Raw genomic sequence first — 17,022 nt, forward strand, 5'->3', positions numbered from 1 at the left:
AGTGTTCTTCATGGTTCCAAGTTGGAAATGAAACAAATGTCCGTAAACAGCAGAGTGCGTAAACCAATTGAGGGTTATGTCACAACAAAACAAAGAAACAAACAAAAAACCAAAAAAATACTAACCAATTTCAACGAGAAGAAAGATACAGCAACGTGGATGAGTCTTAGAAGGTTGAGCAAAAGAAAATATGTTACATAACTTATGAGTACACAGTGAGTAGGAAGAACCTGTTTGACTGGACTATGGGATGGAGTTTCCAGCCCCGGCAACACCAGGCTTATTGATGTGTAACCATTTGTGAATCTTCACATCTGTTTATGCACTCCCTTATATGAATATTATATTTTACAGTTTTAAAATATTTTTTTAAAAAAACAAGCAAACAAGCAATTGGTTCTTTTAGGATGGACCACCTGTTATATGCGTGCAGTTTGGGAACCACAGAAGATTTTTGAAAAGCACTTGCTTAATTAAAAATTTCCCCAAGTTTTGGGGCGCCTGGGTGGCGCAGTGGGTTAAGCGTCTGACTTCAGCCAGGTCACAATCTCGCGGTCCGTGAGTTCGAGCCCCGCGTCAGGCTCTGGGGTGATGGCTCAGAGCCTGGAGCCTGTTTCCGATTCTGTGTCTCCCTGTGTCTCCCTCTCTCTCTGCCCCTCCCCCGTTCATGCTCTGTGTCTCTCTCTGTCCCAAAAAAAATAAATAAACGTTGGGGAAAAAAAATTTCCCCAAGTTTTATTGTAAACATAGGATAAAACAGGATTTTCTTTGATGGTTATGGACATAAAAGTATTATACTTATTTAGATTCTGTCCTGGATCCAAAAACTTATATAATACATTTCCCGTCCTCATGGCAACGACAACCTTACTGATTATATAAAGTACAGCTGACCCTTGAACAACACAGGTTTGAACTGCATGGGTCCACTTATACCCAGATTGTTTTTGATACAGTTTAGTACTGTGAATGTATTTTCTCTTATGATTTTCTTAATAACATTTTCTTTTCTTAATTATAAGAAATACAACATATAATTATAAGAATACAACATATAATACATATAACATATAAGATATGTGTTAATTGACTTTTATGTTATCAGCAAAGCTTCCAGTCAACAGTAGCCCGAACAGAGTCAAAAGTTATGTGTGGATTTTCATCTATGTGGAGGTTGGTGCTTCTAACCCCTGCGTTGTTCAAGGGCTAAGAGTACAAAGGAAGCAAATTATAATACAATATATGATTATGCCTAAATGAGCCATAGGAGAGATGAAGATACTCTGGTCCAACCAAGCATACGGAAATGAAAAGACTAAGAAACAACTACCCATACTCTTGAAACTGCCTTGGCCCCTCCGGCCAACCTAGTAGTCTTTGAACTTTATCAAGCACCCTTAGCCTGACTGATTAACCTTTCTTTATCTGTATGTCATGCATTCTTTCCTAGAAAGAGCAAAGCACTTCTGCATGTGAGGAAACAGAAACCAGACCCCCTTGCACAACCTCTGAGCACTGCAATAATATCTGCAGCTGGCACCATCGGGGCTGCTCGTAATCAAGAAATATTACGGACCACTGCACTCCTTTTACTGATTATTTGCCCTAAATTCCTTTAAAAGTCCCGGCAGAACCTCTTAGCTGGCCTTTGGACAAGAGTTCACCTTCTCCCCAGGTGGCTGGCCTCCTGAAGAAAGCTCATATTCCTTTCCAATCAAAACTCATCTCTTGAGTATTGGCTTTTCTTTTCTTTCCTTTTCTCTTTTCTTTTCTCCTTCCTTTTTAAAATTTTAACTAGCCTCCAGGCCCAATGTTAGTGTTGAAATCACAACCCCGAGATTAAGAGTTGCATGCTCTACCAACTGAGCCCGCCAGGTGCCACTTGAGCATTGACTTTTCAAGCCCTGGGCAGCCAAATTTGGGATTCACTAACAAATTTTGGCAAGCCATTCAGGAACCAATGCCCCCGTGGCATCCGGTCCCCGCCCACCCACCCCCCACCCCCCCCAGGGAATCCTAAGGCAGAGCAGAGGGCCACGGCTTCCTTTTAGTTTCCTGGGCTTGTAGCTTGGAGGACCGCAGGACGTTAGCTTCTCAGGGCTAGTTGGTCTCCAGGAGGAAATCTGAGGGATCTGTCTGTACAGCTGATGAGACTATTTTTGTCTCCGGGAAACTCCCTGCTGATTCCCGAATGACATTAGCTGCCAATTTCGCTTTTTGGTTTGACTGGAAAGGAAAGGAGCATTTGGGGGACTTGACAAACTTCTGGACCGGATAAGTCCATCGGAGTGCCTGCTGATGCAAGTTTCTCATTTGTGAAGCATTGGGTGCTTTTGTTTCATTGTCCATGTTTTTTTGTTTCCCATTAGAAAGTCACAGCTTTCAGGAGAAACTAAAAGGGACTTGAATAATGGTCAATTTATTTGGAATTTGGAACAGATCTGTTTTGGTGTGTGTGCAGGGGGAGGGGGTTGTGTTATGTTAAATGTGTGTATAATGGGAAGTTCCATTTCTATCCCACCAAATAACCCACTGGACTGAATTTTGAATAAGTGAAAGGAATATAGGCAGAAACCTATGACTAAGAAGAAGGTGGTCTTTTACTGTAACACAGCTTGGTGGTCCATGTACCATTTAGAGATGAGATGGCCACTAAATGACTCTCTTGGGTTCCTTCCTCCCATTCAGTTGCCTCCAAACAAGGGGTCTTGGTTTGGTTCTCTTAGGAAGCCATTTGGGAACGCCTGGGTGGCTCAGTCAGTTGAGCGTCCGACTTCGGCTTGGGTCATGATCTCACGGTTTGTGTGTTTGGGCCCCGCATCGGGCTCTGTGCTGACAGCTCAGAGCCTAGGGCTGCTTCAAATTCTCTGTGTCTCCCTCTCTCTCTGCCCCTCCCCTGCTCTCACTCTGTCTCTCTTTCTCTCTAAAATATAAATAAAAAATTAAAAAAAAAAGGAAGCCATTTGGTTCAGTTAGTGAAACTCCAACTTCGGGGGTGGAACCAGAAACTAGGAAGTGTTCAGTTCAATTGGTGAAGCCCCCAACTTTTAGGAAAGAACAAATGCTAACGGAGATACTCTGGGCTTCATTCAATCATAGTTGTGTGTCTTGTGTGTTCTTTCTGAACCTTTGCCCAGGAAGATTGGGAATACACCTTCTCTTCCCAAAGAAGGTCCATTAGGACGTAATTTAAATAAAAGGTACAGAGAGCTGAAAAGCAACCAGACAAAAACCCTGTTTTTCAGGAGAGAGAGACAAGAGACAGAGAAAAAAGGGATGTTACTCTAAACTCTGAATCTGCCTCTGGCCTTTCTGGTGGCACCTTCGCACCTCCGCCTCCCCCTCCCCCTCCCCCTATTTCTGTACCTCTGTGGGCACCCGCTCACATAGCTGGCTCCTCTACCATCCTTGGTGCCTGGGGCATCGTCAGCTTCTGCTCCTCCTCCTCCTTTCCTTATCAAGAAGCAAAAAGCACCCTGAGCCGTTGGGCCCCTCCTGTGAGGTTCAAGCTAAAGCACCTCCCAAATTCCCATGGAGGGATCCAGGGACTCCCCAAACTTAAACCACTTATCTCAGATTTCCCCACAGATGCCTCAAGTAAAAAGTGACAGTGGGGAACAAATTAATTGAATTTTAGTGGACACAGGCACAACACACTTGGTATTAAAGCTAATTCAAGGTTGGGGCGCCCGGGTGGCTCAGACAGTTAAGCGTGCGACTTCGGCTCAGGTCATGATCTCACAGTTCGTGAGTTGGAGCCCTGCTTGGGATTCTCTCTCTCTCTTTCTCAAAATAAATAAATAAAATTGAAAAAAAATTTAAAAATAATAAAAGCTAATTCAAGGTTTTTGGTTTAATTAAAATAAACATGCTTTTGGAGTTATCAACATGGAATAGGACACAGATAATCAGCTTTTATTCTACCTGAATTTATTAGTTAAAATCATGTCGTATCAGTTGCAATTTGTCAACAAAAATGACTTAAAATGATGGTTGATTTTGTCTGTCTCAAAGTTTTCCTAATTGTTAAGAATAAGTAGTCTGAATAAATAAAAAATTTTATAGCTTTCAAAATGTTTGGCAACCCAAAACTTAAAAGTTTTTCTAAGTTAAATGATAAATTGGGTTGAACTCATTAGATATCTAATTCTTTTCCAAATGAGATAAAGTACTGAAATATTTACTAAACATAGGCTTATCTGTTTCTGGCTCCTTCATACAGAGAAACTAAAGGTACTTGGGTCTGCTAACAAACACAGTTCATACTTAATTGAAAGAGTGTACAAAAAAACATGTTTTTAGAAATTATGAAGGTGTTCATAAATTTGCCATCTAAAGAATCTTAGTGTAACAGACAGTTCACAATTGGTTCCTACTTAATTTTCACTGGAGACTAAGGTTTCTAAGAGTTAAAATTCTTCTACATGTCAGTAAGACTGATGGAAATAAGGAAAGCAACTCTATATGTAGGAAAGTAAGAGATGTGTAAGAAAGATATAAGAAATGAGATTACATTTTTGTTGAGGTAAAAGTAATTTTGTCCTAAAATGAGACTGGTTATTTAGACAGAAAAGGCTTAGGACAAAATCTGAGTGAAAAAGAAAAATTGTAGGAGGTTTGTGAAGGGAAAACTTTGGTAAAGAATTTTATTTGTGGTCAAAACTAAGATTGAAATGAATGGATTCTGGGGCACCCAAGTGGCTCACTTGGTTGAATGTCAGACTTTTTATTTCAGCTCAGGTCATGATCCCGAGGTTGTGGGATCAAGACCCATGTCAAGCTCTGTGCTGATGGTGCAGCTTGTTTAAGATTCTCTCTCTCTCTCTCTCCCTCTCTCTCTCTCTCTCAAATAAAATTAAAAAAAAGACATTTTCTTCGATTGTCAGTCTGTTCTTGATAAGAAAGTATAAACAAAGTTTTTTTTTTCTTTATCTGCACAGAAAGTTTCTATGTTTGTCTTTATCAGGTCTTTGATTACTTAAGAGAACTAAAACTTCCCAATATCAAAGGAGGTAAGTTTTGCTAACAACTATATAACTTCTGTGTAGAATCTCTTATTGCCATCTTGGCTAAATAGGTAATAAAGGGTGCTTGCCTGCCTCAGTCAGTAGAGTTTGTGACTCTTGATCTCCAGGTTGTAAGTTCTGGCCCCACAATAGGTGTAGAGATTACTTAAAAAATAATTTTTTTAAAAGATAATTATATATTGAGTGTTATGATAATGATCCTATTTAGGCATGTGCTTTAGAACTTTGAGGGTTTTTTTTTTAATGTTTATTTTGAGAGTCAGAGATAGAGAGAGAGCACCAGCACATGAGCAGGGGAGGGGCAGAGAAAGAGGGAAAGAGAGAATTCTAAGCAGGCATCTTGATGTCAGCTCAGAGCCCAATGTGGGGTTTGATCTCATGAACCTAACTGTGAGATCATGACCCAAGCTGAAATCAAGAGTTGTGTGTTCAACTGAGTGAGCCACCCAGGTGCCTCTAAATAAGTTTTTTTCATTAATTAGGCTTGTTTATTTGGTATGTTAAGCGACTTGGGAAACACTGTCAAACAAATGATGATAAACCTTACTTGAAACATTGCTGATTCTCTAATGTTTGCTTTTCCACATTTAAAGAAATTTTCTCTTAAGGTATCTATGCCTTACAGAAATATGATAAAATATTCATTTGTGAACGTATTGAAACATTTAACTTTTCTCCCTATATGAACCTTCCTGAATCCAGAAACTCTCAGTGAGTATTCTTTCTTTCATGGCAGTTATAATTATTTGCATAAGTTCAATAAAAATCTGTTCTCCCTGTAACAGGACACCGTGGGAAATATTGGTTATATTACCAAGGTTTTGAGTAGAATGTCATATTTGAGAAAGACATGAATAGATTCAGATATGACCAGGGACCTTTAAGGAACTAAGATTGAGTTTATAGAGTCAATAAAGCTCCTTGGAGATATTCATGGGATACCTTGCTTACAGAGTTCTCAGCAGCCTTACTAGGTGAGTAAAGAATGTCACTTCCTGGAAGGTGGAGGAAACCTTAGAATATGTGGGGTATCTCAAGAAGAGGAATTCACCCAAATCTACAGGTATTACAGGCAAATCTGATGGCAAGTTATTGGCTTGGTATCTGGCCTCAAGTCGTTATTAAAAGTTCAATCTAGAGATTCCTTATGAAAAGTTCTAGCAAAGCAATTTTGTGTTTTTTGTTTTGTTCATTTGTTTGTTTTGGCAAGCAAGTTTTTAAAATTTTTAAAAATATTTTTAAAAGTTTTCCTTTCATTTATTTTGAGAGAGAGAGATAGAGAGCAGGGGAGGGGCAGAGAGAGAGGAGAGAGAATCCCAAGCAGGTTCTGTGCTGTCAGCACAGGCTCCATGGAACCATGAGATCACGACCTGAGCCAAAATCAAGAGTTGGGTGCTCAAATGACTGAACCAACCAGGCACCCTGCAAAGCAAGTTTTAAAGAATTTATATGGTCAATCACTATTCTTGCTGAGCTTATGTAAATAATCAGACCAAGTCTGTTAAAACTAGACTTGTTTTTCAAATGAATTAGTCTCAATTTGGCTATCTTTGGAAATTGCTGGAAGCCGAGCTACCCAGCCTGAGTGGCAAAGCCCGGGCTGTGGATGGATTGGTGACTGCAGGGCGGCCGCTGACAGGGAAGCTTCTTGTGCTCCCGCTTTTAGGTAATTTGGCCTTAAAAGTACCTGGGGTATTGTCTGTTGGGGAATTGCCCTCAGCAGACCCCCGGGGAAAAAAAAAAAAAAAAAACATTAGGGAAGAAAATAAGGTTCCGCAAGAAATTGTGCGACCTTGCGTTTAGCCCTTGCCATTCCCCATGGAGGCTCCTCTACTTGCAGGAAGGATAGCCTCATTCATTTGCCAGCAAAGATGGCCAACGAAGGAGAGACGTATGGATCCGAAAGCCCCACTCCGGTAACTAAGGAGTGTCTCTATGGACACAGGTCACTCTGACCCCTGGGCCCACTTGGACCCCAGGAGGCATTCCAGATGATGATTGAACCTAGTCAGTTAAAGTACAGAATGGTTCATTGGTTCCATTGTGTCTCTGAGAATGTATAAGACATGGGTTTCTAAGGCCCTCTTGGCCCCCTTCCTGGCACCTCGGACCCAGGCGAACACTTTTGTTCTTCAAAACCACGAATGATTCAGGGAAACAACTAAGAGGTCGTGTCCCTGTAACTGTTCCACTTGAGGTGTTGAGAGATAAATGACCTTTCGTGAAAACAGCAAAGCAAATACTTCATAAATTATAGATAAACATAGATACATAATAAAAACAATAAAAGAAATTAATCAATAAGCAAAGGGCAGGAGGGAACGTATGACAAAACAATCATGTTATTCCTTATGGGGTAATTATACAAAGGAACGTTTTCAAAATTAGATAATGTTAGAAAAACATAGATGACGTATGCTACAAGGAAATCACTAGCATATATAATGCCACGTTTACTGCAATAAATCGGCCAGTTCAACACACTGCTGTTGTCTGTGTCCATTTTTATTTTCGTTTTGTTTTATTTCCACTTTTTCGCTAACGCCGCTCATCCTTTGGGAACCCCTGGACCTGCTGGAGCCGGACTCCGGCAGGAAATGAGGGTGACTTTAGGAAGAAAAATTATGTTTCAATAACACACCTTTGTGGATGTTAAATTCTAGTCTGATTGTCTTTGAGTGTTTGTTGTTTGCCTAAGCTAGACAACTTGAGGTAAACTTCAGAGAGATTGTCACAATAGCTCACGTATAGACAGTCTTTGTGCTTGTTGCTCTGTGAGGATAATAACAAGCCCCATGGGCATATAATTTGAACAGCGGACATTGGGATGGACTCTTCAACAACGGTTAACTCAACTATCACCTTGACCAATTCTATGTGGCTGGGATGACAAAACCATTCTTTTGAAGCTGGAGCTCACCCCATTCCATGGGGTTAACTGTGTACTTGTGGAAGTAGTGGGTGGCCTCGCTTTTTCTTATGACTGGATTGGATGATGCACTTGGGGATGCCCTTATCTCCTGGGACAAGTCATCTCCCACTTGACAGCGATTCCTGGCACATCAAGTAAAGAAGGCCTTTTGATGGTTTTATGCCTTACCATATTTGTCCCAGGAGCTACCTTTATTGATATAATATTGCAAGTAGAGGCTTTAGCCAAGCATACAGCAGCCACCTGTAACCAAACCCGACGTGCAGTCACCCACAAATTTGAAATGTGGCGCTCCAAAACCGAATGGCCTTTGGTATCCTGACTGCAGTACAAGAAGGCACCTTAAGGAGAGCTTAAGGAGGCTCTCATTAAAATAGAGTGTTGTGTATATACTCAAAAAATGTAACTGAAGTCATGAAAGATTTAAACACATTACCACTATAGATGCCCTAGCTCTAGATCCTTTTAGCAGTTGGCTAGATTTAATTCCTTCCAAATGGAAATATACCCTATTAAACATTGCTATATTTCCTGTTCTCTTTCTCTTCTGTTGTTTGACTTTTTGCATCCATCAAGCAGGAGCTCATGCTATTCATACAAACTTGGAGATGTCTTTAGCGTCCCCCTCAGTGGAAATGCCAGAAACAAGATTCTCCCATCCTGTAAAAGGCTTTATTCCAAAATCCCTAGGTGGTCCCCAGTCAGCAGGAAGTAGCTACAGAAGACGGACCTTCACCCTTAATCTCATAGATATGGAATGATGAAATGGACAGTGGGAAACTAAAGCCCCTTCAAGCCCTTCCCACCAACCTACTAGTCTTTGAGCTTTAACAAGAACCCTTAGCCCAAGTGATTGACCTTTCTTAATCTATCCATCATGCATTCTTTCCTAGGAAGAACAGAGCACCTCTGCATGTCACAAAACAGAGACCAGACCCTCTTGGACAACCCTGGGCACTGAGGAACCACACCCCTTGCACAACCTCTGAGCACTGCGATAACATCTGTAGCTGGCACCATCCATTCTGCTTGCAACAAGAAATATTATGGACCACTGCAGTCCTTTTACTGATTAACTGCCCTAAACTCCTTTAAAAATCCCTGGGCCAGGGGACGCCTGGGTGGCTGTTGGTTAAGCATCCAACAGCCCAATCTCAGGGCTCATGATTGGGCTCTCTGCTGTCAGCGCAGAGTCAGCTTGAGATCTTCGGCACCACCCCGCCCCCCCCCCCCCCCGCCCCCACGCGACCGCGATCGCGTGCTCTAAAATGAACATTAAAAAAAAAAAAAAAAAAAAAAATCCCTGGCCAGGCAGAAACCTCTAAGCTGGCTTTGGATAAGAGTCCACCTTCTCCCCAGGTGCCTGCCTCTTGAACAAAGCTCGTATTCCTTTTCAGTCAAAATCATCTCCTGAGTATTGCCTTTTCAAGCCAGGGGCAGCAGAATTTGGGGTTCAGTAACAGTCTCTTTGTGGCAAGTGTGACAAGAGTGCATAAAATGGTAGTAGCAGAAACAAAATAGAATTGAACCTGTAAACCAGGCTGTTTTTTTTCTTTTCATTCTCCAAGTTTGAAAATTGCTAACATGCGCGGAGAGTTTACCATGTGCCTGGCATTGCTCCTGCATTTCCTTAATCCATCTCACAACTTCCTTAGAGGGTGACCGTTACTATTATTCCATTCTACTAACTGAGGCGCTGAGGTCGGGTAACTTGCCGAAGGTCACACCGCTAGACTTCAAAAAGTCAACATTTGAAAATCATTATCTTGCCTCCCCTCGGCAAGGACCAATCAGAAAACGTTCTGGTCCGGCGGCTCACCCCCTAGAACTCCCGGGGAGCTCAGCCCGCCCCTTCTTTCCCTTAAGCCAAATACCCAGCGGAACTGTTGCGGAAACAGCGGAAGTGACGGAGTGCCCACACTTCCCATGGCCGCCACTCTAGTTGGACAATTGGCTGAAGCCTAGGATGGAAGAACTGGCGGAAGTGACATTATCAACGCGCGCCAGAAGTTTAGTAGGGTCGGGAAGGGTCGCCGTGGCGGGCGCCTGGGCCGCCTGTGGCTTAACTTCGTTTTCGCGGCCCCGCAGTGGTCTCTGCAGGGACTCCAGGTAACAGCCCCTTTAGCTTTACCTCTTCTCTGAGGATTGGTGCAGAGGCGACCACTGCAGCGAGGCCCTGGGGCGATAGTGAGGGAGACGCTGAGTGGGCACGCAGGCCGCGCGGGGGCCGCTCCTCCCCGCTCGTGCCGACGCCGCTCCGGCCTGTACCGGCCGCCCACCCACCCCGGCCGCCTGTCCCGCCCGGTGCCCTCATCTGCTGTGCTTTAACAACGGCTTTCATCGTGCGAGTTCGGGTGCAGGGCTCCGGGAGTGCCCGGGACACAACAGTCCGGCACATCCAAGACCCGGAGTTCCTGTCCTGCCATCCTTTTCTCCTCGTTGATGCTGGAGGGCAGATTCAACCTGGCCTTTGTCCTCCTTTTTTTGCTATCAGCAGGAATGGCTTTGTTATAAAGTTGTGCTTGAGACTTTAACGTTTTATCAGAGGCTAGAGATTTCCGGCACGATAGAGCGTAAGCTGTGAATACACAGCGCTTGGTTTACAAGGCCTAGCTGTCTAGGCCCCAGGCCGTGTGCTTTTCTAATTTAAAATTCTAGGTAGGCTTCTGTGTGAAAAATAATACGCTTGAGTGGTTTATGCAGACACTGGGGGGCAATGCAAAATTAACGGATTCTTTTCCCTTATCTGTGATTGCCTTTTAAAAAGATCAAATTTGATGCTTCAGTTTCCAAAATATGAACACACTCTGCAAACAACTTTCTTTTCAAAGGATAAGTTAGTATTATAGGATAAGTTATAAGTAATAGCTAACGATAGTAGTAACTAAGTAGGATTAAGTTAGAAGTAATAACTGTGGTTTTAATGGCACAGGTGAGTAAAAATGGTCGGTGCCATCACTGGCAATGAGGGATGACCTCTGAACAATCGTAACATCGGCCCGGACCTAGTGCTGCAGATTTCTTATGTAGACTCTGAGTTGCACTAAGGGGTCAGGAGCCACCAGTTTTGGAGAAAGCTCTTGTCATGTTTATGAGTGCTTGAAATCCTGCTCTCATTATTTCTTGCTTTAACCATAGCAGTGACTGCCTTAAGGTGAACTTCCAGCCTCTAGTTTTATCTCTTTGAATTCATCCACACTTGCCAAAGTAGACCTACTCATGCTGCACTTCAAAATCTTGTCCCTGCTCTTTTGCCTATGTGATATGTAAAACTGGTAGACAGTGTGACCCCACTTATATTTGCTACCTCCTCTCCAGAGCTTGTTGCTTGCATATTGCATGCTTTTGCAGTCTTTGTCTCCTTGTGCTTGGTCTTTTGCCTGCAGTGCTGATTTGTAAATTCCTGCTTACCTTGCTAGACCCAAGTCCAGTGATCGTGCTTTGTGAACACATTCCCCTTCAGGACACTTGGCAGTTGCTATGTCTTATCGTCCACAGCATGTGTGCATTTGTTCTTGATGACCTACTATATGCCAGGCATGGTGCTAAGACATTGGCGAGATTCTGCACTCCAGGAACTTGGCATAGTACACCTCTGTTACAGCACTTAAGTTTTGGAGTAATTATTTGTATACCCTTCACATGGAACTCTTTGATGCTAATGACTATTTCCTCTTCATATTTGCATCACTTCTATTGTTATTATAGGATAACAATTTAAAAAATATAATTTTATTATATCTGACATTTTCTGAACCAGAGTTTTTTGGGTTTTTTTCCCCCCTTTTTCAGTGATGAGTATGTAGGATATATAGTCTTTGGTCCTTTGTCCTGTCAAAGTGATTGATTCTTTCATTCATTCAACAAATATCTGAGTGCTTACTTTGTACCAGTACATGTTTGAAGCTCGTGTGTGTCTTTGGTATATAATTTGTAACTTTCAGACCAGCAAGTTCTATATGTGCCAATATCTTCTTAGATTTTAATGTTTAAACTGAAATCTACTAATAGCTAACATTTATCTTGGGCTTACTAAGTGATAACTAGATGCTGTTCTTGATATGTTGATGAGCCAGTACTGTTTGACTCTAGTTCTCAAAGCAACTCTAATCAAGGTAAGGAGCCATCTGAACTAAATTCAACAAAAGGTCTTTCAGTAGTCACTTGATTCTTTTTTCTAAAAGAAATAAAAAATGTGTAGCCAGTAAAGAAATGATGTGTTAAGGAAGCTAGATAGAGGCATAGTTTGTATTTATGTGTTCTAAAGAGGTCAAGTTATTGCATATATAAAAACATGTTTTATTTATTTTTGTGTCTGTACATCTTCTATCACAGTGTTGTATTCAGTTAGATTGGGGCACCTGGATGGCTCAGTCAGTTAAGTGTCCAACTTTGGCTCAGGTCGTGATCTCATGGTTTGTGGGTTTGAGCCCCATGTTTGGCTCTGTGCTGATGGTGCAGAACCTGCTTGGGATTCTCTCCCTCTGCCATCCCTCACCCCCTGCCCCCCAATAAATAAATAAACTTAAAAAAGAATAAAACAAGGCAAGAATGAAGCAGTATTTTTTAAAAAATAAATAACTTAGTAGATCAATAAATATCACGTTAAAGTATGTTGGATCCAATTCACTGTTTATTGAAATTAACACCTAAGACATTGTGGAGGATATAAAACTGACTGGAATATTTAAAAACCTCAATTTGGCCCAATAGCACTCTGTACACAGTGCTTAATACATTTTTCTACTCAGGGGCATCTGGGTGGCTCAGTCGGTTGAGTGTCTGATTTCAGCTCAGGTCATGATCTCGTCGTTGGTGAGTTTGAGCCTCACATCGGGCTCTGTGCTGACAGAGCCTGGAGCCTGCTTCAGATTCTGTGTCTTCCTCTCTCTCTGCGCCCCCCCGCCCCCCGCTCTGTCTTTTTCAAAAATAAACATAAAAAATAAATGTTTCTACTCTGATTTGACAGTTTCCTTAGGAATGTGTTTTCTCTGAGTGTTTTTTCCCAAAAGTTTTTTTTGTTTGTTTGTTTGTTTGTTTGTTTTAGTGTTTATTTATTGGAGAGAGAGACATAGAGTATGAGCGGGGGAGGTAGAGAGAGAGACACACACACAGAATCTGAAGCAGGCTCCAGGTTCCAAGGTATCAGCACAGAGCCCAACTTGGGGCTCGAACCTACAAGCCTTGAGATCATGACTTGAGCCGAAGTTGGCCGCTTAACCGACTGAGCCACTCAGGCGCCTCGATTTCCCAAAAGTTTTTAAATATTGATTATGACACCTTATTTTTGAACATTCTAAGTATTAAAAACTAAGTTTTTAATGTTTATTTTTCGAGAGACAGAGAGACAAGAGTGTGGGCGGGGGAGGGGCAGAGAGAGAGGGAGTCATAAATTCCGAAGCAGGCTCCAGGCTCTGAGCTGTCAGCACAGAGCCCCATGTGGGGCTTGAATTCCTGAACTGTGAGATCCTGACCTGAGCTGAAGTCGGACTGAGCCACCCAAGCACCGCTGAACATTCTAAGAGCATTTAAATTAAACATGTAATAAAACACTTTTTGTTCTAGTGGTAGTTTTGCATGCGGTCACAATAAACATGGGAGGGAATAGGATTTCAGCATTATAAGGTTAAAAAAGTATATTCCAAAATAGCTTCATTGCTTTTTTCTAGTTTTTTGTGTAATTATGAAACTGGTTCATAAAAGACTGTACAGCTTGTATTCTTACATTAAACCTCAAACTTTTTTCAAAGTGGCGTTACCGTTTCTTGGTGTGCACGAAGACAACGCAAGCAGTTGAGGAAATTGCTAAGAAGTGTGTACTGGGGATGCTTTAGGAAGAGACTGAATGCCGAGGCGAGTTCCAGTCCAAAGGTGTTTAATTTACCAAGAAGAAAGTGAACATCATGGATCAGAACAACAGCCTGCCACCTTATGCTCAGGGCCTGGCCTCCCCTCAGGTAATACAACTGGAGGGAGGGTGTAGATGGGACAGAGTCTACACTGTTAGAGGCAGTAGAAAAAGAAAGGAAGGGAATTTAACCATCTGTCGTTGAAATTGATTTATCTGATTTTAAGCCTCTTACTTTGTTGAGACATTGTATTAGGCTTTGAGTAGGCTTGATAGTGTTAAATTTGAGGAGTTTATTTGGAAGTTAAAATAATATATTTGTTTGTAAATCTTAATCTTTTGATAAATGTTTATGAAAGTGTTCCATGTGACTATCGGGCCTTTGATTTTGAAAGTAACTTTTGCCAAGTTATTTTCTGTTTTTAGCATTTCTTTTTTATGTTTAAGGTTCCAAATAACATCTACTTTTAAAAAATTAACTCATGATAAGAACACCCACTTTAGGTGTGTTTTGATAATTGTGTACACCTGTGTGTATGCAACTGCTCTGCTGATCGAGAGCTGAAGATAGTTTTGCTTAGCCTAGAAAGTCATACAAATGGAACCATACCAGTATGTGCTTTTTTTGTGTATCTCTCTTCTTTGCCCAATATAGCATCTGTATATCAGCAGATTCCTTTTTATTGCCGAGTAGTACTCGATTGTATGGATGTACCACATCTTGTGTATCTACTCTCTCCTTGCTGACATTGTGGGTGTTTTCAGGTTGGGGATATTATGAATAAAGTTGCTGTAAACATTTGTGAACAGGCTTTGTGTAGACTGTTTCTGTCTCTCTTGGGTAAATACTTATGAGTGGGATTGCTAGGTCTGTGGTAAGTGTGTGTTTCACTTTATAAGAAACTGCCAGACCATACTCTAGGTCCACCAGCAGCAATGTGAGAGTTCTGCTTGCTGTACATCCTCACTGACACTCTAACTTTTAGCGATTCTAGTGGTTGCTTAGTGCTGTTTCTTTGTGATTTTAATTTGCATTGTCCTGATGACTAACAATCTTGAGAATCCTGTCAATGCTTATTGGCCAACTGCATTATTTTCATTTGTAGAATGTCCTTCACATCTTTCGCCCATTTTTTTAACTGGCTTATTTGTTTGTCTTTTATTGAATTGTAATTGTTCTTTGTGTATTCTGGATACAGGTCCTTTCTGAGATGTAGGTATTGTAGATATTTTCTCTCAGTCTGTGGTGTGGCTTACTTTTTAATTTCTTAATGATATCTTTCAAAGAGTAGAAGGTCTTAATTTTTCTCTGAAGTCCATTTACCAATTTTACTTCAGCGTCAGTGCTTCTGTGTCCTAAGAAATCTTGGTTAACCCAAAGTCTTAAGGATTTTCTCTTTCTGATAAAGTTTTAGCTTTTACATGTGTGCCTGTGATCCATTTTGAGTTCATTTGTATACGTGACATAAAGAAAGGCAGACCTTTCAAAACCTCACTCTTTTTGAAGTCACATAACCTGAATTTTTTCTAGCCAGTATTTTACAGATGTGAGTGATCAATGCAGTATGATCGTACCTATACTATCAGGGCTGCGGTGTATGTTTGACCCTCCTCCTCTCATACTCTTTCTGCCACTATGTTGATGAAACAATTTAACATAAACCTTAGACAATTTTGGTTTATGCTTTCTGCCAAATAAAGTGGTGGAAGTGGGAGAGGATTGTGGCTCCTTTTTGGATTTTGCACGCATTTGAGCATCTGACGAAAACTATGGATTCCTTGATGCAGAAATACTAGGTATACTTTGAAGAGGTTCACAGAGTCACTGCAAACTCTGCAGGCTCTATGGGCTCTGTAGAGTTGGTGCTGGGTGAGGGCATTAGACTGGCTCCCAGAAAAACTTGGCTGTCATTGTGGCTTCTCTGCTGGTGAGACCTGTGGTCTTGGGGAAGTCCTTTAGCTTCTCCTGGTGTCAGTTTTCTTGTCCTTAATGTGGGAAGAACATCGAGTTTTTCCTTTCCCAGAGGGCTGTGATGAGATAAATTAATTATATCATAAATTATATATTAATAAATATATTATTAAATTAAATTAATAAATGTGACAGTATCTGGAAGTTAAGCATTCAGAAAAATAAATTGATATTATTCTGATAGATGCATTGGATTTTCTTGATATAAACTTTTTGTATATGTGCTGCCGAAGCGAGCACGATATAAACTTTTTGGAGAGCAAATGATCCACGTTTTTGAATAGTATTCTAATAATTGTCGTCATTATTGTTGCTAACACTTCAGTATCTTCTGCGTGCCTGTCATCGTGTTGAATGGGTTCAGTGGCATCTCTGGGCTAACTATATAATTTATTAGGCAAACTTGGACAGATACATTGCGAGTGAAATGGGGAACTACCCAGGTAGTATGCCAGGATAATAGTTCAAAAGCATGGGCAGTCGCTCCAATTATGTCCTTTATACTTTCTAGCAGTATTAGAACATCGTCACCCTGTTGATGTGCCTGAACGGTTAAGCAACTTCCTTGAGTGTTCACATGTAATAAGTGGCAGGGTTGGATTTCACACCCGGGTATAATTCTAAATACCAGGCTCTTACCTACTGTGCTATGGTGAAGAAGAAAGTGACGTGTGTAAGGACAGCAAATGCCTTTCTGTTATGCATCATGACTCCATTTATATTCGGAAAGCATCTGTCTTTGTACGTCTCACCTCCTCTTCTACCAGACAGGTGCTGGAAACAATACCAGCTGGCCTGACTTACTGTCCTCCTGACCTTCCACAGGGTGCCATGACTCCTGGAATCCCCATCTTCAGTCCGATGATGCCTTACGGCACAGGACTGACTCCACAGCCTATTCAGAGCACCAACAGTCTGTCCATCTTGGAGGAGCAGCAGAGGCAGCAGCAGCAGCAGCAGCAGCAGCAGCAACAGGCGCAGCAGCAGCAGCAGCAGCAGCAGCAGGCTCAGCAGCAGCAGCAGCAGCAGGCAGTGGCGACCGTTCAGCAGTCAGCATCCCAGCAGGCGACGCAGGCGGCCTCGGGCCAGGCACCACAGCTCTTCCACTCACAGACTCTTACCACTGCACCCTTGCCGGGCACCACTCCCCTGTATCCCTCCCCCATGACCCCCATGACCCCCATTACCCCCGCCACGCCAGCCTCTGAGAGCTCTGGGATCGTGCCGCAGCTGCAGTGAGTAA

At 41.9% G+C, this 17,022-nt stretch overlaps 1 protein-coding gene across 3 annotated transcripts in view; it reads left to right on the top strand.

Moving 5' to 3' along the window:
* The first annotated feature begins 9,938 nt into the window (after positions 1-9,938).
* The window catches only part of TBP (TATA-box binding protein), a 29,557-nt gene continuing 22,473 nt past the window's right edge, over positions 9,939-17,022 (top strand). For 2 of the 3 annotated variants that reach the window (XR_015251750.1, XM_025912871.2), the window contains exons 1-3: positions 9,939-10,068; positions 13,710-13,916; positions 16,605-17,014. Coding sequence is in view for 2 of the 3 variants with exons in the window: in XM_025912871.2 (XP_025768656.1) it covers positions 13,863-13,916; positions 16,605-17,014 (464 nt within the window). In the remaining variant the exon portion in view is untranslated. Of the gene's footprint in view, positions 10,069-10,103; positions 10,618-13,709; positions 13,917-16,604; positions 17,015-17,022 lie in introns of those variants that run through there. The other variant, XM_086708369.1, reaches the window with a different exon arrangement.

The sequence above is a fragment of the Puma concolor genome, chromosome B2 (genome assembly GCF_028749965.1).
Source record: "Puma concolor isolate L17-30 chromosome B2, mPumCon1.1.hap2, whole genome shotgun sequence".
Taxonomy (NCBI): domain Eukaryota; kingdom Metazoa; phylum Chordata; class Mammalia; order Carnivora; family Felidae; genus Puma; species Puma concolor.